The sequence below is a fragment of the Triticum aestivum genome, chromosome 6A (assembly GCF_018294505.1).
Source record: "Triticum aestivum cultivar Chinese Spring chromosome 6A, IWGSC CS RefSeq v2.1, whole genome shotgun sequence".
NCBI lineage: Eukaryota > Viridiplantae > Streptophyta > Magnoliopsida > Poales > Poaceae > Triticum > Triticum aestivum.
The window spans coordinates 599695678-599721465 of NC_057809.1; the positions used below are offsets into that span (position 1 = coordinate 599695678).

The 25788-nt window shown below is 47.3% G+C and overlaps 4 protein-coding genes and 1 pseudogene across 5 annotated transcripts; 3 read left to right on the forward strand and 2 right to left on the reverse strand.

Annotated features, from left to right (window-relative positions):
- The first annotated feature begins 12936 nt into the window (after positions 1–12936).
- LOC123128878 (kelch-like protein 17) lies at positions 12937–14657 on the forward strand. Its single transcript, XM_044548991.1, has one exon. It carries the CDS (start codon positions 13105–13107, stop codon positions 14509–14511), a length of 1407 nt encoding a protein of 468 aa, XP_044404926.1. The 5' UTR covers positions 12937–13104; the 3' UTR covers positions 14512–14657.
- A 115-nt stretch (positions 14658–14772) lies between these two features.
- LOC123128877 (PAP-specific phosphatase HAL2-like) lies at positions 14773–18032 on the reverse strand. 2 transcript variants are annotated; one of them, XR_006463482.1, is made up of 4 exons: positions 17294–18030; positions 16084–16768; positions 15192–15557; positions 14773–15100 (listed from the first exon to the last, which is right to left on the reverse strand). XR_006463482.1 is itself a non-coding variant. In XM_044548990.1 (3 exons), the coding sequence occupies exons 1-3, from the start codon at positions 17718–17720 to the stop codon at positions 15254–15256; spliced, it is 1416 nt and encodes a 471-aa protein (XP_044404925.1). In that variant the 5' UTR covers positions 17721–18032; the 3' UTR covers positions 15190–15253. The 2 variants fall into 2 exon arrangements, 1 of the variants encoding a protein (XP_044404925.1); XM_044548990.1 differs by lacking the exon at positions 14773–15100 and having other exon boundaries at positions 15190–15557; positions 17294–18032.
- Positions 18033–19629: 1597 nt separating this feature from the next.
- On the forward strand, positions 19630–21677 carry LOC123128880 (quinone oxidoreductase PIG3). The gene is made up of 6 exons (XM_044548992.1): positions 19630–19986; positions 20072–20251; positions 20563–20644; positions 20736–20843; positions 20990–21148; positions 21288–21677. The coding sequence occupies exons 1-6, from the start codon at positions 19729–19731 to the stop codon at positions 21482–21484; spliced, it is 984 nt and encodes a 327-aa protein (XP_044404927.1). The 5' UTR covers positions 19630–19728; the 3' UTR covers positions 21485–21677.
- Positions 21678–21832: 155 nt separating this feature from the next.
- Positions 21833–24259, forward strand: LOC123128879 (quinone oxidoreductase PIG3-like; annotated as a pseudogene).
- Positions 24260–24475: 216 nt separating this feature from the next.
- On the reverse strand, positions 24476–25219 carry LOC123128881 (uncharacterized; the record flags this gene model as incomplete). The annotated part of the gene is given in 3 exon segments (XM_044548993.1): positions 24476–24826; positions 24978–25028; positions 25121–25219. Coding segments are annotated over 3 exon segments (234 nt in total), but the record flags the coding sequence as incomplete, so codon positions are not given.
- Between the last annotated feature and the right edge of the window lie 569 nt (positions 25220–25788).

Genomic DNA, 25788 nt, shown 5'->3' on the forward strand with positions numbered 1-25788 from the left:
TATATTATGCAATACCCATACATCTCCATGTATTCTAGATCGAAACCTGCATCTACGCATAGCACGGATCTTGATGCCACTGTAGGGTAATGCAGCAGAAAACAAAAAATTTCTGACCTACGCACCAGCCCAGGACCACTATGGAGACTGCATACATGGTTTGATCTTTTTCGTTACCGACTCGTAGCGCAGTGGGAAGTAGAGTCGATAACGATCGGCGGTGCAGATCCCCGTAGCTAGGATTTACAACCTCCCAACCGCGAGGATGTATACCCTCATCTGCTCCTCGGACAGCCCTCCGGAGGCGGTCGAACAGTCCCCCGGGCGGTGTTGCGGACAGCCCTTCGGGAGGACCTTCGAAACTCGGACGGTCACTCGGACAGCCCTTCGGGAGGACTCACAGAACTCGGACCGTCACTTGGACAGCCCTTCGGGGGGCATTCTCGAACAGCCCCTCGGGCACTAAGATCGAAACTATGACCTCTCTACATAGTTGCACACATACGGTGTCATCTATCCGGCAGGGCTTCGCCGTCCAGAACTAGTTCCCACCGGAACCCAGACAGCCTTTCGGCTTTACGAAACTATTTCGCGGGGAGGGAGAGAGAAGCCAGATCATTGCAATGGCACTTGTATGTAAGAAAGAGTGAGTGTGGAGAGTGCCTCTCCACCTCTATTTATAGGAAAACCCAAGGGGTAGGGGACACATGAAAAACCCAAAATGTCCACACTTTATGTCACACATAAAAGGGCATAAAGGGCACAAAGGGATGACAAGTGGAGCCCCATGGAGGAGCTGCACCCTCCAACGTCCCACCCTCATGGGGGCCCCCCAAAGGGGGTTCCTTGATCCCCAAGTCCTTCTAGAAGCCTTTTGGGAAAAGCCCCAAAAGGTGGCTTTCCATAAATATCCCAAAAAGCACTTTCACTATTCATGACAACATTTTTCAGCGTCCGTTCAAATTGAAAATATTTATGTGGGATTAGAACATTTCCAGTACCCACCATAATGATTTTCAATGCATTCTGGAACAATTCCAGTTTAGTGCTTTTCATCTGCCAAAAGCATCTAAACCGCTTCCAGCAGCTCCGAAACATTTCCGGTTTTTATTTCTGAAAATTCGAAAAAGTTTGCAGAATGATTCTGGCACCCTCCAAGAATTATCAGGCATGTGCCGAAACCATTTTGACTTAATGGCATACCCCGAAACAACTATTTCGGTTTCACCGAAACTCATCCGGTGACCTCTCTCTGCGGAACTTTTCCACTGTCCGAAACTTTTCGGTGTCCGAAACTTTTTCGATGATTTTCTCTCAGACTCCCTGTCTAGTATTCAGCAGATAGATGACCCTTAAGCGTGTGACCCTATAGGTTCGGTGAAGTATAGACATGACCCGGAACCCCTTCCGATCAATGATCAACATCGGAGCCGTGGACACCCATATTGACCCCTATACCCACATGAATAAATATTCGAGTGAACCTCCAGTTGCAGTGAGCTATTCCTGTTGCTTCACGATATGTCACAAACACCCGAGGTGAGATTTGTTGCATCCCCGTGGACGAACCATTTGTCCACCATGCAAGTTACCTCGTTACCGGTTTTGTTCTCTTTTCTCGTTTCCATGTTCCGGCATCCCAGTAATCAAATCACACTGTGTCTAGCCAGACGATGATGGATACCGTAATACCGAGAGGGCCCGAGAATATATCTCCATCGTCGGAGGAGAAAATCCCAATCTTGAGCTATCAAGTTACTTGACACACTTTTCCATGAACCCGTAAGCCGCCGTAATAGCCACCCATTTACGGATGACGTTTAACAAACCCCAAAGTTCATGAAGCAAGCATGAAGAAACTTGATACTCTCATGGTCTAAGGAATTATGCAAACGTTAACCATCTCTGTGTTATGCACCATTAACTTGTGATGAATGAATCTCATAGCATAACATCAATCCGGGTCGATTCAACACAAATGTTCTCTTAACATTGTGCCCTCAAAGTTGCTGGCATTGACATGCCCATGATCAGGAAAACAGAACCATCATGCAACACTTGAGCTAGTCTTAGAGGCCAGACTAAGAATACTTCTTACCATTTATTATTCCACACGTGCATATGAGTCTTCCTCCGAGCCTCGTGGATATTGCAGACTCGAGAATCATTGTAGTTATAGCATGGAACATAAACATAATTATGAACTCGAAGATAAATAATATCATTTATTATTGCCTCTAGGGCATATCTCCTACACCTCATAGTTCGTAGGTTCGTCATGGTCAAGTAACATGACCTCCAAAACATGATTACTGTACCACTCTGGTGCGGATCTTACTCTGGTTTACCTACGAGGTTTGGTAGTAACTTGATCTGAAGTTACATGATCATCATCATTAGCTTCCTCACTAGTTGTTGTAGGAGTCACAGGAACAGATTTCTATGATAAACTACTTTCCAATAAGGGAGCAGGTACAGTTACCTCATCAAGTTCTACTTTCCTCCCACCCACTTCTTTCGAGAGAAACTCCTTCTCTAGAAAGGGTCCATTCTCAGCAATGAATATCTTGCCTTCGGATCTGTGATAGAAGGTGTACCCAACAATTTCTTTTGGGTATCCTATGAAGACGCACTTCTCCGATTTGGGTTTGAGCTTATCAGGTTGAAACGTTTTCACATAAGCATTTTAACCTCAAACTTTAAGAAACGACAGCTTAGGTTTCTTGCCAAACCATAGTTCATACGGTGTCGTCTCAACGGATTTAGATGGTTCCCTATTTAACGTGAATGTAGCTATCTGATGCATAACCCCAAAAACGATAGTGGTATATCGGTAAGAAACATCATAGATTGCACTATATCCAATAAAGTACTGTTATGACATTCGGACACACCATTACGCTGTGGTGTTCCAGGTGGCATGAGTTTGTGAAACTATTCCACATTGTTTTAATTGAAGACCAAACTCGTAACTCAAATATTTGTCTCCGCGATCAGATCGTAGAAACTTTATTTTCTTGTCACGATGATTTTCCACTTCACTCTGCAATTCTTTGAACTTTTCAAATGTTTCAGACTTATGTTTCATCAAGTACATATACCCATATCTGCTCAAATCATCTGTGAAGGTCAGAAAATAACGATACCCGCCGAGAGCCTCAACACTCATCGGACCGTATACATCAGTATGTATTATTTCCAATAAGTCAGTTGCTTGCTCCATTGTTCCGGAGAACGGAGTTTTAGTCATCTTGCCCATAAGGCATGGTTCGCAAGCATCAAGTGATTCCAAAATCCCATCAGCATGGAGTTTCTTCATGCACTTTACACCAATATGACATAAACGGCAGCGCCATAAATAAGTTGCACTGTCATTATTAACTTTGCATCTTTTGGCTTCAATATTATGAATATGTGTATCACTACGATAGAGATCCAACAAACCATTTTCGTTGGGGTGTATGACCATAGAAGGTTTTATTCATGTAAATAGAAGAACAATTGTTCTCTAACTTAAATGAATAACCGTATTGTAATAAACATGATCAAATCATATTCATGCTCGACGCAAACAACAAATAACACTTATTTAGGTTCAACACTAATCCCGAAAGTATAGGGAATGTGCGATGATGATCATATCAATCTTGAAACCACTTCCAATAAACATCGTCACTTCACCCTTAACTAGTCTTTGTTCATTCTGCAACTCCTGTTTCGAGTTACTACTCTTAGCAACTGAACCAGTATCAAATACCGAGGGGTTGCTATAAACACTAGTAAAGTACACATCAATAACATGTATATCAAATATAGCTTTGTTCACTTTGCCATCCTTCTTATCCGCCAAATACTTGGGGCAGTTCCGCTACCAGTGACCAGTCTGCTTGCAGTAGAAGCACTCAGTCTCAGGCTTAGGTCCAGACTTGGGTTTCTTCTCCTGAGCAGCAACTTGTTTGCTGTTCTTCTTGAAGTTCCCCTTCTTCTTCCCTTGCGCTTTTTCTTGAAACTGGTGGTCTTATTGACCATCAACACTTGATGCTCTTTCTTGATTTCTACCTCCGCAACCTTTAGCATTGAGAAGAGCTCGGGAATTGTCTTATCCATCCCTTGCATGTTATAGTTCATCACGAAGCTCTTGTAGCTTGGTGGCAGTGATTGAAGAATTCTGTCAATGACGCTATCATCCGGAAGATTAACTCCCAGTTGGATCAAGTAATTGTTATACCCAGACATTCTGAGTATATGCTCACTGTCAGAACTATTCTCCTCCATCTTGCAACTGTAAAACTTATTGGAGACTTCATATCTCTTAATCCGGGCATTTGCTTGAAATATTATCTTCAACTCCTGGAACATCTCATATGCTCCATGACGTTCAAAACGTCGTTGAAGTCCCGGTTCTAAGCCGTAAATCATGGCGCACTAAACTATCGAGTAGTCATCAGCTTTGCTCTGCCAGACGTTCATAACATCTGGTGTTGCTCCTGCAACAGGTTTGGCACCTAGCGGTGCTTCCAGGATGTAATTCTTCTGTGCAGCAATGAGGATAATCCTCAAGTTACGGACCCAGTCCGTGTAATTGCTACCATCATCTTTCAACTTTGCTTTCTCAAGGAACACATTAAAATTCAACAGAACAACAGCACAAGCCATCTATCTACAACAAACATAGACATGCAAAATACTATCAGGTACTAAGTTCATGATAAATTTAAGTTCAATTAATCATATTACTTAAGAACTCCCACTTGATAGACATCCCTCTAATCATCTAAGTGATCACGTGATCCAAATCAACTAAACCATAACCGATCATCACGTGAAATGGAATAGTTTTCAATGGTGAACATCACTATGTTGATCATATCTACTATATGATTCACTCTCGACCTTTCGGTCTCAGGGCCATATTTGCATATGCTAGGCTCGTCAAGTTTAACCTGAGTATACTGCGTGTGCAAAACTGTCTTGCACCCGTTGTAGATGGACGTAGAGCTTATCACACCCAATCATCACGTGGTGTCTGGGCACGACGAACTTTGGCAATGGTGCATACTCAAGGAGAACACTTTTATCTTGAAATTTAGTGAGAGATCATCTTATAATGCTACCGTCAATCAAAGCAAGATAAGATGCATAAAAGATAAACATCATATTCAATTAATATAACTAAGTGATATGATATGGCCATCATCATCTTGTGGTTGTGATCTCCATCTCCGAAGCACCATCATGATCACCATCGTCACCGGCGCGACACCTTGATCTCCATCGTAGCATCATTGTCGTCTCGCCAACTATTGCTTCTACGACTATCGCTACCGCTTAGTGATAAAGTAAACCAATTACAGGACGATTGCATTGCATACAATAAAGCGACAACCATATGGCTCCTGCCAGTTGCCGATAACTCGGTTACAAAACATGATCATCTCATACAATAAAATATAGCATCATGCCTTGACCATATCACATCACAACATGCCCTGCAAAAACAAGTTAGACGTCCTCTACTTTGTTGTTGCAAGTTTTACGTGGCTGCTACGGGCTGAGCAAGAACCGTTCTTACCTATGCATCAAAACCACAATGATAGTTCGTCAAGTTAGTGTTGTTTTAACCTTCTCAAGGACCGGGCACCTGTGTGCAAAGCACGTCGGTAGAACCAGTCTCGCGTAAGCGTACGCGTAATGTCGGTTCGGGCCGCTTCATCCAACAATACCGCCGAACCAAAGTATGACATGCTGGTAAGCAGTATGACTTGTATCGCCCACAACTCACTTGTGTTCTACTCGTGCATATAACATCAAGCATAAAACCTGGCTCGGATGCCACTGTTGGGGAACGTAGTAATTTCAAAAAAAATCCTACGCACATGCAAGATCATGGTGATGCATAGCAATGAGAGGGGAGAGTGTGTCCACGTACCCTCATAGACCGAAAGTGGAAGCGTTAGCACAACGGGGTTGATGTAGTCGTGCGTCTTCATGATCCGACCGATCAAGTACCGAACACACGGCACCTCCGAGTTCAGCACACGTTCAACTCGATGACGTCCCTCGAACTCCGATCCAGCCGAGCTTTTAGGGAGAGTTCCGTCAGCATGACAGCATGGTGACAATGATGATGTTCTACCGACGCAGGGCTTCGCCTAAGCACTGCTACGATATGACCGAGGTGGATTATGGTGGAGGGGGGCACCGCACATGGCTAAGAGATCCAAGGGATCAATTGTTGTGTCTCTAGGGGGTGCCTCCCTCCCCGTATATAAAGGAGTGGAGGAGGGGGAGGGGGCCGGCCACCCTTGGCGCACCCCATGAGGAGTCCTACTCCCACCGGGAGTAGGACTCCCCCCTTCCATGTTGGAGTAGGAGAGGAGAGGGAAGGAGAGAGAGGGGGAAAGGAAAGGGGGGGCACCCCCCCTCCTTGTCCAATTCAGACTTGGGGGGGAGGGGCACGCGGCTGCCCCTTGGCCGTCTCTCCTCTTCCACCACTTGGCCCATGAGGCCCAATAACCTCCGGGGGGGTTCCGGTAACCCCCCGGTACTCCGGTATACATCTGATAACCCCCAGAACCATTCCGGTGTCCGAATATAGTCGTCCAATATATCAATCCTCATGTATCGACCATTTCGAGACTCCTCGTCATGTCTGTGATCACATCCGGGACTCCGAACTACCTTCGGTACATCAAAACACATAAACTCATAATATAACTGTCATCGAACTTTAAGCGTGCGGACCCTACGGGTTCGAGAACTATGTAGACATGACCGAGACACGTCTCCGGTCAATAACCAATAGCGGAACCTGGATGCTCATATTGGCTCCCACATATTCTACGAAGATCTTTATCGGTCAAACCGCATAACAACATACGTTGTTCCCTTTGTCATCGATATGTTACTTGCCCGAAGATTCGATCGTCGGTATCTCAATACCTAGTTCAATCTCGTTACCGGCAAGTCTCTTTACTCGTTCCGTAATACATCATCCCGCAACTAACTCATTAGTTGCAATGCTTGCAAGGCTTAAGTGATGTGCATTATCGAGTGGGCCCAGAGATACCTCTCCGACAATCGGAGTGACAAATCCTAATCTCGAAATACACCAACCCAACAAGTACCTTCGGAGACACCTATAGAGCACCTTTATAATCACTCAATTACGTTGTGACGTTTGGTAGCACATAAAGTGTTCCTCCGATAAACGGGAGTTGCATAATCTCATAGTCATAGGAACATGTATAAGTCATGAAGAAAGCAATAGCAACATACTAAACAATCAAGTGCTAAGCTAACGGAATGGGTCAAGTCAATCACATCATTCTACTAATGATGTGATCCCATTAATCAAATGACAACTCTTTGTCTATGGCTAGGAAACATAACCATCTTTGATTAACGAGCTAGTCAAGTAGAGGCATACTAGTGACACTCTGTTTGTCTATGTATTGACACATGTATTATGTTTCCGGTTAATACAATTCTAGCATGAATAATAAACATTTATCATGATATAAGGAAATAAATAATAACTTTATTATTGCCTCTAGGGAATATTTCCTTCACAAGTGTAGGGGATCTATCATAGTCCTTTCGATAAGTTAGAGTGTCGAACCCAACGAGGAGCAGAAGAAAATGATAAGCGGTTTTCAGCAAGGTATTCTCTGCAAGCACTGAAATTATAGGTAACAGATAGTTTTATGATAAGATAATTTGTAACGAGCAACAAGTAACAAAAGTAAATAAAGTGCAGCAAGGTGACCCAATCCTTTTTGTAGCAAAGGACAAGCCTGTACAATTTCTTATATAGAGGAAAGCGCTCCCGAGGACACATGGGAATTATCGTCAAGCTAGTTTTCATCATGTTCATATGATTCGCGTTCGGTACTTTGATAATTTGATATGTGGGTGGACCGGTACTTGGACAAGCATCCCACTTATGATTAACTCCTATTGCAAGCATCCGCAACTACAAAAGAAGTATTAAGGTAAACCTAACCATAGCATGAAACATATGGATCCAAATCAGCCCCTTACGAAGCAACGCATAAACTAGGGTTTAAGCTTCTGTCACTCTAGCAACCTATCATCTACTTATTACTTCCCAATGCCTTCCTCTAGGCCCAAATAATGGTGAAGTGTCATGTAGTCGACGTTGACATGACACCACTAGACAAGAGACAACATACATCTTATCAAAATGTTGAACGAATACCAAATTCACATGACTACCAATAGCAAGACTTCTCCCATGTCCTTAGGAACAAACATAACTACTCACAAAGCATATTCATGTTCATAATCAGAGGGGTATTAATATGCATATAGGATCTGAACATGTGATCTTCCACCAAATAAACCAACTAGCATCAACTATAAGGAGTAATCAACACTACTAGCAACCTACAGGTACCAATCTCAGACTTAGAGACAAGAATTGGATACAAGAGATGAACTAGGGTTTGAGAGGAGATGGTGCTGGTGAAGATGTTGATGGAGATTGGCCCCCTCCCGATGAGAGGAGCGTTGGTGATGACGATGGCAATGATTTCCCCCTCCCGGAGGGAAGTGTCCCCGGCAGAACAGCTCCGCCAGAGCCTTAGATTGGTTCCGCCAAGGTTCCGCCTCGTGGCGGCAGAGTCTCGTCCCGAAAGCTTGCTTATGATTTTTCTTCGGACAAAAGACTTCATATAGTAGAAGATGGGCACCGGAGGGCCACCAAGGGGCCCACGAGGCAGGGGGCGCACCCAGGGGGGTAGGGCGCGCCCCCACCCTCGTGCCAGGGTGTGGGTCCCCTCTGGTATTTTCTTCGCTCAGTATTCTTTATTATTTTCAAAAATAACTTCTGTGGAGTTTCAGGACTTTTGAAGTTGTGCAGAATAGGTCTCTAATATTTGCTTCTTTTCCAGCCCAGAATTCCAGCTGCCGACATTCTCCCTCTTCATGTAAACCTTATAAAATAAGAGAGAATAGGCATAAGTATTGTGACATAATGTATAATAACAGCCCATAATACAATAAATATCGATATAAAAGCATGATGCAAAATGGACGTATCAGTCCAACGCAACATCGATATTCTGCAACCTAGTTTGGCTGACAAGGCGAGAACCTCTCTACATGCAAGAGCTTCAAGTGTCGTGGGGTCATCACTTCGTTGAAAACGACAACCGAATAGCCAAATAATCTCCCATATGATATCTGCATATTAATTTGACTCCACTCCTCTCGCTTCCCACTACACCATCAACATTAACTTTCACCAAGTCTCTTAGGGGAGGCAACCAACGATGAGCACTATCTCGTCCAACCTTGCTGCACTTATTTTAGGAGTAGGTAGCTAGGGCATGCAACTCAGATAGATATGACCAAACCTATTTGTGGAGTATGGGCTCTGGAACACTGCTTCGTGCATAGCTCTCTATCATGCTGACTAGATCGCCCATAATGTTACTATCATCTTTGTGAACTGTTCATGGGATAATGAACTGTTCAGCTAAACAATTCAGTTCTTTGCACAAGGCTCATGGTTTACATTCATTTTAACAACAAGTTCATCGTCATACATCGCCATGGCTTCCATGTTGCGATGATGGAGCAAATCAGTCGTCAATAGCGATTATCCGCCAGCAACCAAACACAACTTTGAGCGTAGCAAGGACTGAAATCTTCCATATAGATGTCCAACCATCAGCCTCACTTTTAGCATTAAAGTGACCAGCTTGATTCTCTAGCCAATTCTCCCTGTTAATCATGGTGGTGACCAACATCCTGTATGTCGAACACACAATAAATATCCCCTTTCGGTTTGGTTGGCAGCACCAAAAATTTGTTATGTTTCGAGTATAGAAGGGAATTGGTAAGATCGCGTAGCATCAACCGAGAGGAAATTCTTCGTCACAAGTTCTTCCTTCCGTATTGCTGATGAAGGTATAAATAGTTCCAAAACTAGTTGAGGCAGGTTCTAGACTAGCGACATGATAGGCTGAAGGAGATAAATTTTGGGTCCAATGTTTGTATCTTTCCTATTTTTTTATCCTTCGAATTAGTCCGTGCAAACTTATTTCCCTGCCATCCAAAATCGCTCGCCAAATCTGACGGGGGTGAGAGCCTAGCTCAACTTGAAGAAAAGATCTTTCGGGAAGTATGCAACTTTTAAAATTCTAGCGCTGAGAGAAAAAGGCTCCTAAACAATCCTCCAAACTTGACTGGCACGAAGTGCTAAGTTAAATAGCTCAAGGCCGCAGAAACCCAGTCCACCCAAGTATTTGGGTCTGTCATGGCAGACCTTCCTGGCACCTTGCCTGCTGCCCCACCACAACTTAATGCGAGAATTTAACCACAACTTTTAGTAAGACATCCTTTCCCCTAGCCGAGAGACTCTTTCCCATTCACCCTTTTATCTTCTCCCAAATACGATCATTGTCTTGTTCTTTGAATTCCCTACATCTGTTGGCATGTCAAGATATCTCTCATTTAATTATTTATTAGGAACAATATACCTTTTAACATCTTCTCTTGTACTTTGGGAGCATCCTTTACTGAAAAAATGGATGATTTTTCTCGATTTACCCTTTGGCCCGATGCTTGACAATAGGCATTCAATAGATTTGATACTTCTTATGGACTTTGTACACTTGACTTGAAGAATAATAGGTTGTCATCTGCGAATAATACGTGGTTCAACGGGGTGTCGATGGAGCCACCGTAATGCCGCTGAGGATTGTGATCTCGATTTCAAAATGCACGAAAAGGCTCTTCACTGCTAACAAGGAATATAAGATGATTTAGACTGTTCAAGATTGTTTCCATTAAAAAGGACAGTAAAGGAAAATGAGCTAACCATTCCCATAACCATAGATATCCATTGGGTTGGAAAACCCAATCCTTTCCCTGATAACTTGCAATATGCCCATTCCATTCAGTCATATTCAACTTTTTCGAGAATCACCCTAGAGTTTTATTGCATGATGTCAACCGGAATACAACAACTATAGGGAATGGCGAGGTTAGCCACAAGTGACTGCCACTCTCCAAAGATGTTAAGGCTTTAACCAACACATGGGCTTCAGTATTGCATGCATGCATTTCATGTCCAAGCTCGACTCTCTGAAACTGATTCCTCTTGGCGTTGGACTCATGGATGATTGCACTATATTTGCATGCGTTCTGCTCCATGATGTTCTTGACAACTTACACACATTGTGTAGCCACATGAACAATTGAAATATTCAAATCAAAAGCCAAAGACAATGCCTCGCTGAACTGCCTCTAGTGTCTCCGAATCAGCTAAATCATCAACAACAACTGCAGATGCTCCCGTGAATTTGCCCCTATCATCCCTACAAACATCGTTGACTGCACCCCATTCACCTGGTCCCGAGAGGCCCCTGTCAACATTTATTTTGGCACACCTAGAGACCGGAGCAATCCATTTCCTCTCCTATACCCTGGCTAGAATTGCCGGACTTCTTGGAGCCACTTCTGCCATCTCTAAGTCCTGCAGGAACCTTTGAATGAAGTAGAAGGTAGATAGTGGGCTCTGAAAATTTTGCTCATATATCGCCTTCCTCCTAGCCCACCAGATCACCCAAAGTGTCACAAGAATCTGAATCATCTCCCTATGTGGGATTGATTCCACTAGTTGAAACAACTAAAGCTTCGGGTCATCATGCTTGTTGGCTGAGAGAAAATCAATCAAGTCTTCATCCATCAGCGACCATATACACTTTGCCATATTACACTCTAGGAGAGCTTGTCTCCATGTATCAGTCCCTCCCTGACAGATAGTGCACTCCTCGGAATCAACCATATTTCGATGCTTTCGTCGCCCGTCGGGAGCGATGTTCCAGCCAAGCACCATGTAGAAATCTTTAGTTTCGAGGGAACCTTTACACCCCACAACATCGACTCTGTTACTTGGAAAAAAGGTAAATTAGTGTGCCCGCAACTTACCTAGTACTCCCTCCGTTCCTAATAAATACTTGTCTTTCTAGTCATTTCAACAAGTGACTATATACGGAGCAAAATGAGTGAATCTACACTCTAATATATATCTATATATATCCGTATGTAGTAGTCATTTGAAATGTCTAGAAAGACAAATATTTAGGAACGGGGGGAGTATTTGGCAAAGCGCCTATTTGTGCACCAAGCCCAAACTCACATACCACCACCGGTGTGCAACATGGCTTTCTCTACCTTGGTCTAGTCTAGCCCCCCAGACCCGCCAGGCCCGTACTTGAACCGAAACCAAAACCGGTGTCCGTAGGATTGAATCCATAGGAAAATGCCCGTGACTATACCTGGTCATGGGAAACCCGACCCAAAATAGCCCAACCCGGTCTTGCCCACGGGCCTGGGCCTAGGCCTAGGTTTTGAGCCCGAATGACATGGCGGGCTAGGGCTGGGCTTAACATATGTGTGTTTTAGGGAAGAGGCCCAACCTGAGGCCTGACGGGCTTTTCCACTGGCGGGTCAGGCTCAGGCCTGTATTCTAGGCCCAAAGGCCGGGCGGGCCTAGGTTTTCTGTTGTGGGCTTTTTTAGGCCCGACCCCGTCTGAGTTATGGCCTGATATACCCGTGACTAAACACGGGCATGGACAGCCCGGCCCGAGTTATGGCCTGGTATACCCGTGACTAAACCCGGGCATGGACAGCCTGACCCGAATAACACGGGTCAGGCCGGCCCGGGCTCGGGACTTGTTTTGCAACCAGAAAGATAGTTCGGGCTAAGCTCGGGCTTCTCTATTTCTGTATTTCGAGCTGGGCTTGCACCACGTGCATACACTAAAAAATAACGTTCAGGCCGGGCTTTTAGGCTTCGGGCTAGATTTTGGGTCGGGCACAGGCTTGAAAACAAAGAGTATTTCAGGCTTCAGGCCAGGCTCGGGCTTGAGAAATGAAGGTCGGGCTTTTACAAGCCCCGCCCGACGTTTGCCCGGGTTTACCCGTGACTGTACCATTGTTCGCGCACGCATGACGCAATGACGCATGTTCGATTCACGTTGACAAAACGGGACGGCACGTGGACGCAATCACGGCACTGTTCGTCAAACGGCGCCCGTCCCTTTCGTCGGGCGTCCGTCCTCTCGAAGGATGCCGCCGTCTCATTCCAGCAACAAGACAGGCCTTCTAGCAGCTCGGCTTACGCTACGTTGGGCATGGCCGGAGTTCCCAATGACCAACACTCCCCCTACGCTTCGATCCGTCCGCCCGCCCGCCATGGACGCGGCCCAGCGCTGCCCCCGGCCGCCTATATATAGGCCACGCGTCCTCCTTGCAACTCCCCTGGTTGGTGGCGGTGATGAGCAGCGAGCGCGTCGACAAGTGATTGAGATCGCCATGGGGTCCTTGGAAGGCGACGTGGCCACCTCGCCCTCGCTGTCCAGCACCGGCAGCAGCGGCACCGGCGCCGGCAACGACAACCATGGCGGCGGCGAGGTGAGGATATACGCCTGCTTCGCGCACGGCGCGTCCAACAGCCTCGAGTGCTACGAGCCGGGCGCCAACACGTGGCGCCGCGTCGGCGGCCTCCCGGGGGTGCCCCACGGCCACGTGCTCAAGGGCTTCGCCGTCGTCGCCGTCGCCGAGTCCGTCTACGTCATCGGCGGCCGCCTCTGCCGCAGGGAGGCCGTGCCCGGCGGCGACTACCGCGACACCGACGTGGGCGTGCGCGCCGACGTGCTCCGCTACGACGTGCGCCGCGGGGAGTGGCGCTGCTGCGCGCCGCTGCTGGTCCCGCGCGTCGACTTCGCGTGCGCGCCGTGCCGCGGCAGGATCTGCGTCGCCGGCGGGCTCTGCTCGCTCTCCGGCGCGCGGGGCACGGCGGCCGCCGAGGTGTACGACCCGGAGACCGGCCGCTGGTCGCCGCTCCCGGACATGAGCACGCTGCGGTACAAGTGCGTGGGCGTGACGTGGGAGGGCGGGTTCCACGTGGTGGGCGGCTTCGCCGAGAGCACCACGCCGGCGGCCGCGCCCGGCGAGGCGCAGTCGTCGGCGCTGGAGCGGAGCTCCGCCGAGGTGTTCAACTGCGCTCGCGGCGTGTGGGAGATCATCCCGGGGATGTGGCAGCTGGACGTGCCGCCCAACCAGATCGTGGCGGTGGCCGGCCGGCTCTTCAGCTCCGGCGACTGCCTCAACAGCTGGAAGGGCCACGTGGAGGTCTACGACGGCGAGCTCAACATCTGGAGCGTCATGGACCACTCGGCGCTGTCGGACCTGGCGCTGCTCGCCAGCAACCTGCCGCCATCAGCGCAGCAGCTGTACCTCACCATGGCCGTGGTGGGCACGCGGCTCTTCTTCCTCGCCGGGTACGAGATCGCCGGCGACGACGACGAGAGCTTCAGGACGGTCTCGCTGGTGCACAGCTACGACACCAGCGCCGCGCCGGGGCTGGCGCCGGCGTGGAGCAGCTTCCAGCCCAAGATGGACCATGACAACAACGTCGAGGACGGCAGCAAGGAGCTCTTCAGCCAGTGCTGCTCCGTGCAGCTCTCCAGCTGATCAACTGCAGGCCTCAGTCCAGTCCAGTACACACAGTCAGTCCGTCTGTATCATGGTTTTTATTACCATGAAAAAAAAATTGCTACTTGTGCTGTTGTGGTAAATTCGTGTGACTGTATTTTTCCTTTCTTTGTGGAGTGGACAATGGAGAATATATATAAACATGGAATGATACTTTATATATTTATATGAATGCAAGAAAACACAAGTATCTGGAAAATGAGAATAACCGACGGCATAATATAGAGGCGAAAACTTGCAGACAATGCATCATGGGATCATTTTATCGAAGGTTCAGAGATTCGAGTTATCAGGTTCAGCAAATTGCTCACGACTGATGATTTAGTCGACGTGCCATCAACCCAAGGAGCGTATGAGTTATGCCCGAGGGAGAAATGGATGATACAAACCATCAAAACAGCCACTAGACATCTTTACAGATGCTCTTGGCGAACAAATGATGGTATTCGTCGATCTCATGCCGCAGATTGTTTATGAGCAGACAAGCTATGGTTACTACACGCTCCACTATTTCAACGTTAATTGAACACTGGAGACTAATTCTTCATACCAAAATGAGTCGAGTTACCTGTAAATAAACAGATACCGGAATGTAAGAGGCAGGCCAAATTTACTTCATAGGTTGATAAAAACAGAGCAAAAGTTCGTTGTAAACTCACTCTTGCATGCTATGACCAGCATCAGGCCATCTATCTGACTGTAAGGGTTTGGGTTGCTTGCATTACAACGTTGATGAGTTCCAACTTGCATCAACAGCTTGCAAAATTCTCTGATGAAGCAACGCTCCGGAACAAGCTATTATGCCTCTGTCCAAACCCTCCAAGTAAACACCCCTGGAAAAGTCCAACGGGCAACCTCCGGCATCTGTTACCACTCCACCAGCCTCTTGAATGATGACCACCCCTGCGGCGTGATCCCATATCTTCTCCTTGTATCCAGCTCTAGCGAATTTCATGAAGATTTCAGCATCACCTCGTGCTATTGCAGCATATTTCACCATGCTGTACACACGCAGAGGCTGGTTTCTGAAAAACAAGCACACGAAAATAATCAATAACCAGCACCCAAAAGCTAAAGCTTGCAACCTGCATGCAGATGACACGGAACAAGAGAAAAATGCCAGCACCACTTCATTCTAATGGCCATGTAAACTGGTACCCTATTCGCTATTCAGCAATACCATATGCCAACTAGCACATGTAAATCTATAAAATAAATTCCACACTCTAGTGAAATAATATTATCATGGTTAATAAAAGTACTCCCTCCGTTCCACAATGTAGTGCATATAGATTTTTCTAAAAGTCAAACTTTATAAACTTTGACCAAGTTTGTAGAGAAAATCATATACATCTAGAATACCAAACACATGTGCTTAGATACATCACAAGACATACTTTCATATTATGTACATTTGGTATTGTAGATATAAATAGTTTTCTCTATAAACTTGGTCAAACTTTATAAAGTTTGACTTTGCAGAAAATCTATATGCGCTACATTATGGAACGGAGGGAGTACCACATAGACAGCGAAATAAAAAAAACTGACCTTAAGCCTACACTATGGGCAAGTCCTGCAGTGAAGGAATGGCTCGAGTTGGCTTTCTCAACAGGTTCACAGAATGTTGCTGAAACTGGATCACTGACGGATGATACTTGAACCTCCCTTGAGTTATGCCAACTAAGCATACCGAAGTCATGAACCAATGGCTGCATCCAAGCCTGGCCACATCCTTTGTGAGCATACATCACGCAACCCTTGTTCCACGATCCTGATGTAGGGGGAGCAACCTTAGACATCAACCTGTAGTATCGTTGGTGGTAGTTGAGCCATTCCTTCTTCATTGGATAATTTGGGCACCCGAGAACACCAAGCACAACTTCCCCGTCTTCAATTAAGGCGAGGGCAATGGCGTATTGGTCCCCACGCACAAAACCAAGTGTGCCATCCACAGGATCAAGCACCCAAAATCTTCCTTTTGGACCCCCGGTAGAGCTGCACTTCCGTATAGCTTGAAGAACATCGTGAGCCCCGAGGTCTTTCTCCGGGGATCTCAGCCCATACTTTGGAGCTTCAACCAGGCAACCATTGACTGCAGAGACAACAGACTCAAGCAAAGCCGTGCCGTCGCTACTAGACAGTGTCTTATCATCTTCCTCTGCTACGATCGACACACTTTCATCACCAAAGCAATCTGAGAGTAGCCAGCTGACTGTCGCTTGCACGCCCCAATCTGGCATAAGGAATACAGATGGATTTATTAGGAACTAACCACCACAAACACCCAATTTATTGCATAATATTTATACATCCAATTCCAGGCACTCAGTGACGTCACGAGTAGACAAAATTTGTTGCACAATAATATTCATATATGGGCCATTCCTGATATGTTGGAACTTGAAACACCCACTATATTTCAGTGTGAGGCTGCAAGCTGAATTGCATTTGCAGCCCACTATCAGTACTGTAACAGGTCAGCCAGTATATATCAGTGCAAACACGCAGTCTTATTTATCGAATGGGGAAAAAAGATTACCACACTTGCACAACTCAAAAGTCAACACTCAACACCAATAATTTAACTAAGCAGTATCCTGTTTAGGCATTGAGACTCACTCTAATAGTAATATAAATTTACCAATACAGCAGAGTTCAAGTTTGACTAACTTGGGTGCTAACTGTATTCAGGGTGTGTAATGAAATGTTTTGAATACTGAACGCTACTAGTAATAATACTCAGAGTGGCAGTACGAACCGGCGACGGTGACCGGAGAGCGGTCGAGCTTGGAGTGGACGCCGGCAGAGCCGGAGCCTGGGTCCGCAAGGAGCAGCGAGTCCTGCACCCGCTGGCACAGCGTGCAGGCCACCTGGACGACGCGCACCGCCGCCTCCATCTCCTTGGCGTAGTCCTTCTTCCCCCCTCCTCCCCCGAGGCCGCCGCCACGGCAGTCCCACAGCCACTCGCGGTCCGCCCCGACCCGGAGCCGGCCGGCCGCGCCCAGGGACAGCGCCGGCGACGCCGAGGGCGGGGACGACGGGGCGCAGCGGCTGCGGCGCCCGCGCCCACTCCCGCGCTCCAGCCCGCGCCAGTCCGGCGGGGACCGCGGGAAGCCCCGCGCGGCGGCGGAGGAGGGGGAGGGGGAGGGCGCGGCGGCCCAGGCGGAGAGGCGGAGGCCGCCCATGGCCGGCGGCGCCAGAGCCCCGAAATAGACAGACGGCGCGGGCGGCTCAATCAATCCGAACCTGAACCCTACCCCGCGCGCCCTCGCTCGCTGCTTCGATCCGATATGTACTACTACTAGCCGGAGCCCGGGTGTTCCGAGATGCTTCCGCGCCCACCTTCCGTTAGCCGCCGCCGCCCGCGACTGGTGAGCGGCGCAGGCCCCGGGCCGATGCCGTGGGTGGTGACGAGCTCCATGATGCCATCATCCTCTACCCTTTCCCCAACTCTGTATCCTGTTCCCACCCCACCACCACTGGCCGCACGACGGCACGAGCACAGCAAAACAGCACGCGCATTTCTGGAATCACTTTATGGCTTTATGCCGGCACAGCCCAATCAACTACTCCCACTCCCTTCCTTCCGTAATGTATTGCCTAAACAGGGAGTAAATATTACTTTAAAGTTTGATCAAGCTTACTAAAAAAAGCATCGACGGCATAGAAAAAAGCATGCAGGAAGTATTTTTGAAAAATATATTCTGTGATGGATCAAACTTACTAAAAAATATCAATATCTGCAATATCAGATAAACTAACACATGAAAATATACTCTGTGATGGATCTAATTATATTGATTTAGTATTGTAGATCCTTCTTTTTTGCAACCATGGTCAAACTAGTAAAAGTCTTGATTCAAGACAAAGGTAATACTATGTGATAAAGAAGGAAGGAGTATAAAAGAAGGATTCTCTTTTCTAGAACCCAAAAAATGAAGAAATAATCAAGGGATAACGGCATCTCCAACACAGGTCCTCTTTTCTTCCCTATATGTTCAAACCGAATAGTCCAAACATGCTCAAGCCTCAAACGTGAACACTTATTTTGTGTCATGCTCGTATTGAGGCCTCTAAGCTTAGAGGAGGAGGAGGAGGAGGAGGGGGGGGACCTCATGACCCTAGAAGAGGTTGCGGAGAAGGAGGCACCCCCATAGGAGAAGGAGGCGATGGTCGTTGAGGTCGCGACTCCGAGCGCGGGCCAAACAACCTCTTCTCCATGGCGGAGGTGGAGGAGCAAGTCCGCCTCGCCCTACTGCAGGAGCACCACGCGATCGTGGTGCAAGGGAGGCAGAGCATGCAGATGCCACTGTCATCGTGGCGCTCGTTGATGCGGACCTAGAGCTCGTTGACGTGAACTGGTCGGTCTACACGTCCGTGCAGAGCACCTCACACGGTCGACCGCGAACACCGCCATCTCCGGATCAATGAGGTGTGGCACACCTGGCTCATCGAGGAGCTCGAGGCCAAGGACGATGACAGCGAGTGCCAAAAAGACACATCGGCGAACCCCGGGTTCACACGCGCGACCAATGACAATGAGGCCAACAGCTCTAGCGGGAGGTCATCGACCTCACCCCGGAAAGGAAAAGGAAGTAGTAGGATTTTTAGAGTAGTTTTTAGTTGTTGTTATTAAGCAATGTTTTACCCTAAAAAAACCTATGAATTACACTTGCAAAAAAAATCTATGAATTAGGATGGACAGCTCAATGCCCGCCTTCTTTGAAGGATATGGTTGAATGGTCATTCGACCATATGTCCATCAATGCGTCACGAACAAAGGTGGGTTTTGTTAGTGATTAAATGGAAAGGAGGATGAGGAAGGTTAGCCGGTTACGCTATAAGTCAGGAGACATGAGCTCTTCGCAAAATAGCTCGACCCCGTAATATAAATGTTTTTCTATATTTTGAAATACAAACAAATCTAAATCTAAAATGCAAATGCAAAGGTCATCTATTCAAAACCTCAGTCAGTCACATCCATGTTCGTTTGACTTTGACCTATGCCGTTGAAGATGCTCTAACCACGTTCTGCCGTCCAACTTTCTTGGGCCGGATCCAGTCGGAGAAGCCCGGCCCTATATCCGAGCAGAGCCGTGGAGCAGTGGCCTGCAGACGCGGAGCTCCCGAGAGCCGGAAGCCGGAAGCAAGTGAGCTGAGCCTGAGCGCAGGCCGAGGCAGACGGACGCGACGATGAGGGTGGTGGCGATCGCGAGCCCCGGCGGGCCGGAGGCGCTGCAGGTGCGCGAGGTGGACGACCTCCCGGCGCCGGGGGAGGGCGAGGTGCTCGTCGCGGTGGCCGCCGCCGGCGTCAACCGCGCCGATACGGTCCAGCGGCAGGGCCGGTACCCGCCGCCGCCGGGCGCCTCCCCCTACCCGGGGCTCGAGTGCTCCGGCACCATCCTCGCGCTTGGGGCCAACGTCCCCCCGCGCTGGGCCGTCGGCGACCAGGTGCCCTCCGTGCCCCCGTGGTGAATTTGGTGATGGCCGCTGCTGCTCTGAACCTCACTGTTGTGCATATGCTGTTTCGTTGCAGGTGTGCGCTCTGCTTACCGGCGGCGGGTACGCGGAGAAGGTGGTGGTGCCGGCGGGGCAGCTGCTCCCGGTGCCGGAGGGGGTGTCGCTGGCCGACGCCGCCGGCTTGCCCGAGGTGGCCTGCACCGTCTGGTCCACCGTCTTCATGACCAGCCATCTCTCCCCCGGCGAATCCTTCCTTGTAAGAAAACCTCTCTTGCTAATTTGTTCCCCCATGTGATGATTGCAAGCGGCTTAGCAATTCACTGCACTTGCTGCTTTGTGGGGATGAGACTGCTTGTGAATTTCTTTCACCGAGAATTGAGTCCGATATCTTTTGTCACAACAAATTGGCATGCTTCAGCTAACTGGGAAATAGCAAAGTACATGATGGCTATAAGAATGGAGTGTGAACTAGTTTAATTAGCAGTTACTCATATGCAAAGTGAGGTGAATTATCCTGGACTCCTGGCTGTATTATTACTGATGATTGGGTACCTCCAATGTATGCAGATCCATGGTGGATCGAGTGGAATCGGTACATTCGCTATACAGATTGCGAAGCACCTTGGTGTTAAGGTTTTTGTTACTGCAGGTTTGTCAGTTATACACTTACTAAGAGAAGAAATAAGATATTACCAAATCGTTTGTGAAACTGTGCTAGTGACTCTGTTATCCTATTCTAGGAAGCGAAGAAAAACTAGCTGCCTGCAAAGATTTGGGAGCTGATGTATGTATAAACTACAAAACCGAAGATTTTGTAGCACGCATAAAAGAAGAAACCGATGGAAAGGGTATGCTGCTGCTGCCCTTTTGTAATGTTTGATACTCCGATGCGTTCTTCTGTTATGGTGTTTGCTAGCCCCTGGTGTGTTACCTAGTCATACCTGTCAAGTTTATATACTCCTACATTAACAATAATACAAAATACCTTTACCAGGTGTTGATGTCATTCTGGACAATATCGGTGCATCTTATCTCCAGCGCAATCTGAACAGCTTAGCTGTTGATGGTAGACTTTTCATCATCGGTTTCATGGGAGGTGTTACAACTGAAGTGAACCTGCAGGCTATGCTTGCCCGAAGATTGACCATACAAGGTTGGATGGATATTTGTGATTTCAGTATTGCCATCTTATGTCGATGCTTGTTGTTTGCTTCATTATTTTACATGATTGTGCTATTTGTAAATGTCGTCGCTAATTTACCACTTGATTGAATTGCCATGATTTTGTGCAGCTGCTGGACTGCGGAACAGAAGCCTCGCTAACAAAGCCCAGATCGTGAGCGAGGTGGAGAAGAATGTGTGGCCTGCCGTCGTGTCGGGCAAGGTGAAGCCGGTGATTTACAAGACATTCCCGCTATCTGAAGCAGCTGAATCTCACAAGCTGATGGAGACGAGCTCCCACATTGGCAAGATACTGTTGATTCCATGATTGGGTATGGTGTGTTATGGTGTGAACTATCTGAAGCCGCTGTGAGCACTGTTTCCTGCAGTAAACTATGCAAGGAAATGTCCTTTTATATTGTAAGATAAACTGGATCTCGAAGTGCTGATGAAATTGGATATGTATCTTGACGACAACCAGTTACAATAAAATGTTGGAAGTTGGAAGTCTTGTTCATTCATCTTATGAGAGTGTCACTGATGTTGATATTTTTCTCTATAAATTTGATCAAACTTCACTAGATTTGACTTTTGAGTTGAAAAATAAGTTTATACGCACCCGAAACGCTGACGTATGGTTCGGTTCATCGTCTCTGGGGCCGAATGAGCCGAAAGAGAAGTGGGGTAGCCAGCGGGGACCACGCAGCTAGCCGCCGCCGGCGGGAACTTTCCTCCCGTCTGTCGACCTCATGGGGGATATGAGACATGAGCAACCCACTCGCGGCCGAGCTGAGCAGGCAGTGAGAGCGACGGGGGAGATCGCGAGCCCCGGCGGGCCGGAGGTGCTGGAGGAGAGCGAGGTGGAGGACCTCCCGGCGCCGGGGGACGGCGAGGTGCTCCTCAGGGTGGCCGCCGCCGGCGTCAACCGCACCGACACGGTCCAGCGGCAGGGCGGGTACCCCCCCGCCGCCCGGCGCCTCGCCGTACCCGGGGGTCGAGTGCTCCGGCTCCATCCTCGCCCTCGGGGCCAACGTCCACCCGCGCTGGGCCGTCGGCGACCAGGTAATAGTTTAGTTCACCGCCTCCTCTGTCCCTGCGCACCCTTTGCTGTCGCCGTGCTGTGAACCTTTGCATCGCGTGCAGGTGTGCGCGCTGCTTAACGGCGGCGGGTACGCGGAGAAGGTGGTGGTGCCGGCGGGGCAGCTTCTCCCGGTGCCGGAGGGGGTGTCGCTGACGGACGCCGCCGGCTTGCCCGAGGTGGCCTGCACCGTCTGGTCCACCGTCTTCATGAGCAGCCACCTCTCCCCCGGCGAATCCTTCCTTGTAAGAAATTCTCTCTTGCTGGTTTGTTGGGATTGCAGACCGATGAATCTGCCTCAGTCATCACCACATATGATTCCTACTACTAGGAGCTGAGCATTTTATTCAGTCACAACTCACAACAAATTGGCATGCTCTGACTAACTGAAAAACCACAAAGTACTGAATGATGCCAACTCGAATGGAGTGTGAAATGATTTAGTAGTCACTTGTACGCAGAAGTAGGTGCATAATTGGTGTTGTGGGAATTGAACTGGAACTAAATTTTCATGCCTATGTTTTTTGTATCTCCCATTGTATGCAGATCCACGGTGGATCAAGCGGAATCGGTACATTTGCTATACAGATGGCAAAGCACCTCGGAATCAAGGTTTTTGTTACTGCAGGTATGTTGCTGGGTACGGATGTATCTAACACTAAAACGTGTCTAGACACATCCGTATCTAGACTATCTAAGGCAACTAATTCGGGGCGGAGGGAGTACTAAAAAGTTTTCTGAAAGGGCAAGTAACTCTGTTATGCTCCTCCAGGAAGCCAAGAGAAACTAGATGCTTGTGCAGGTTTGGGTGCGGATGTATGCATAAACTACAAAACCGAAGACTTTGCAGCATGTATCAAAGAAGAAACTAATGGAAATGGTATTATCCTGCCATCCTCTTGTAATGCTTGATGCCCTGTGCAAAAATAAAACAAAATGTTTTGGCTTTCCCAAGTTATGCTTGGCAAGTTAATATACATGCATTCTGACCGTAATATGGGGAATATCTCTACCAGGAGGTGATGTCATTCTGGACAACGTCGGCGGATCATATCTCCAGCGCAATCTGGACAGCTTAGCAGTTGATGGTAGGCTTTTCATCATTGGTTTCATGGGAGGCAGCGTGACTGAAGTGAACCTGCAGGCGATGCTTGCCCGAAGATTGACCATACAAGGTTGCATTGATGCACACGATTTCTCGGCTTCTCGTTCTGCCATGTTTTTTGCCTGATAACAGATCTTATGTCGATGCTTTTTTCTTGTTTTATCTGATCGACAATTCCTAGATGTCGTCGCTAATTTTAGTAATGGATTGTATTGCTATGATTATGTGCAGTTGCTGGGCTGCGGAGCAGAAGCCTTGCCAATAAAGCTCAGATCGTCAGCGAGGTGGAGAGAAATGTATGGCCAGCCGTTGCGTCGGGCAATGTGAAGCCGGTGGTTTACAGGACACTCCCTCTATCTGAGGCAGCTGAAGCTCACAAGCTGATGGAGTCAAGCTCCCACATTGGCAAGATACTACTGATTCCATGACTGGGTATGGTATCCTTCAGCTTTGAGCAGTGTGTAACTCTGCATTGATGTGCTATCCTATCTTGTAAGTTGGTTCTTGAAGTGCTGATGAACGTGGATATATATATTGAAACCAGTTATAATAAGTGTTGGAACTTCGAAGTCGCTAGATTTGGGTTTGAAAAAGTGTTTCTTGGTTGAGGCGCCTGGCATAGTGTTCTTGATGATGATGCTCCTAGTTGAGATCCTACTGAGCAGGATTAGCACTGAACGGTGACAACCATGGTGCATTACTTTGCTCAGTAGGATTAATCCAGGCACCTGAATAGGTCGATGGAGGATTAGCACCTGTATATTTTGGATTGGGCAACGGTTGCATAAACAGAACTGAATAGGTTTATGACAACTGTATATTTTGGATTTGGCAACTGTTGCACTGTATATTTATAACCTGAATAGGTTTATGTAACCAGAACACTTGAAGAGAATTTCACAGCAAGTGATAACTGGTCAGAGACAAGAAGAGCAAGACAGGCCTCTGTTTGATTCCCCACAAGAGAATGAAAACATACAGTGGTCTACAGACCTTAATATGCCGCCTTTTAGGCCCACCCTGTGTAATCAGGTGGATTGGCAGGTTCAAGAAGAAAAGGAATGTCCACAGCCAAGATTTTTTACTTTTGAAACATACACCAAAGGAATTTGATATAACCAACACTACACTGCATATGTACAGCTGACAAGCAATTTTCTCAAATCCAGCACAAAACTTCTCTTCAAAAATGTACACTGAAAACACACTTATGCATTGCTACTCACAAGTGATTACTTCAAAAATTGTGCCCGGGTGTATAGGTCATTAAAAATTGCAAACACAAGTATCTTTGCTGCAGTCGCCATATCTACTATTACAAAGCTGCTCATTCTATCTGTCCTCACACCAATAATATGAAAAATGAGAAGGAAAACTAGTGCTAATCTGCCAGTGAAATGTACTTATTCCTGAGTAATATTCAATGGAATGGTGCAATTGCACTCCAGTTTCATGGATTCAGTCTGCCTCTTCAACATCTCATTATCCTGCAGTGATGGAGATGAGCTTAAGCAAGGCATGTACATAGGAGAGAGTGAAAATAAATGGAGAGGAAGCACACGGTCAAATGAAACAGGATACACAGAACTAGGATTCTGATACAGTGAGAAAATGCACTGAAAATTGCCCCAAAATTACCTTTTGTAACTCTTCAAATCTCTTGGTTGAATCAGACAGTGAGGTCTTGACCTACAAACAAAGAATGTCCCATAAGCATCGCAGACGTAAATCATGGGAGAATATTAGAGTGTACAGGAACATATACTGGCAATGGAACCAACCTTTAAAAGTTCATCTTGCAGGTCCCTGGTTTTCGCCAATTCCGTGTCGTATTTCATTCTCCATTCAGCGGATTCATCCATTGCCTCTAGGTTAGCATGCTCAAACTGCCTCCTGCAAAGATGATCCAGCAAAAGAATATACCAATAAACCGCTTAGCCATGACTCGGCCAAAACATCATCATAACATGAACAATAACATGAACACACATAGATGAAACTGTATGGACCTAGCTTAAAATTTCACAACCACTATGGGAAAAATCAAAATTAACAATGTTCTATATCACTATATGGACCAGGCAAACATAGCTTAGCATATGGCAGCCAAAATCTTGCTGAAAAGCAGACGGCAATGGTGCAGCGAAAATAGACAAACAAATAAATAATGCCCCAATTCCATCAAACTACCCGTGTATCCTTGATCAGGCAGCTAATTCTCAGACCATCTGGACTGGCAGCAGGCAGTAAAAAAGAAACTAGAAAAAGTGAGCATCTAATGCCCCATATAAGCCTGGATCCCTGGTTTCTTACACCCAAATTGTGATATGGAGTGGCAGGAAACGAACTGTCTGCCACTAAGATTTGCTCCTTGGAATCCATTCTACAGACTGAATCCGAGAGTTTTCCTCCTAGCCATGGTCCACCCGTCGAACAGGCCTCAGGATCC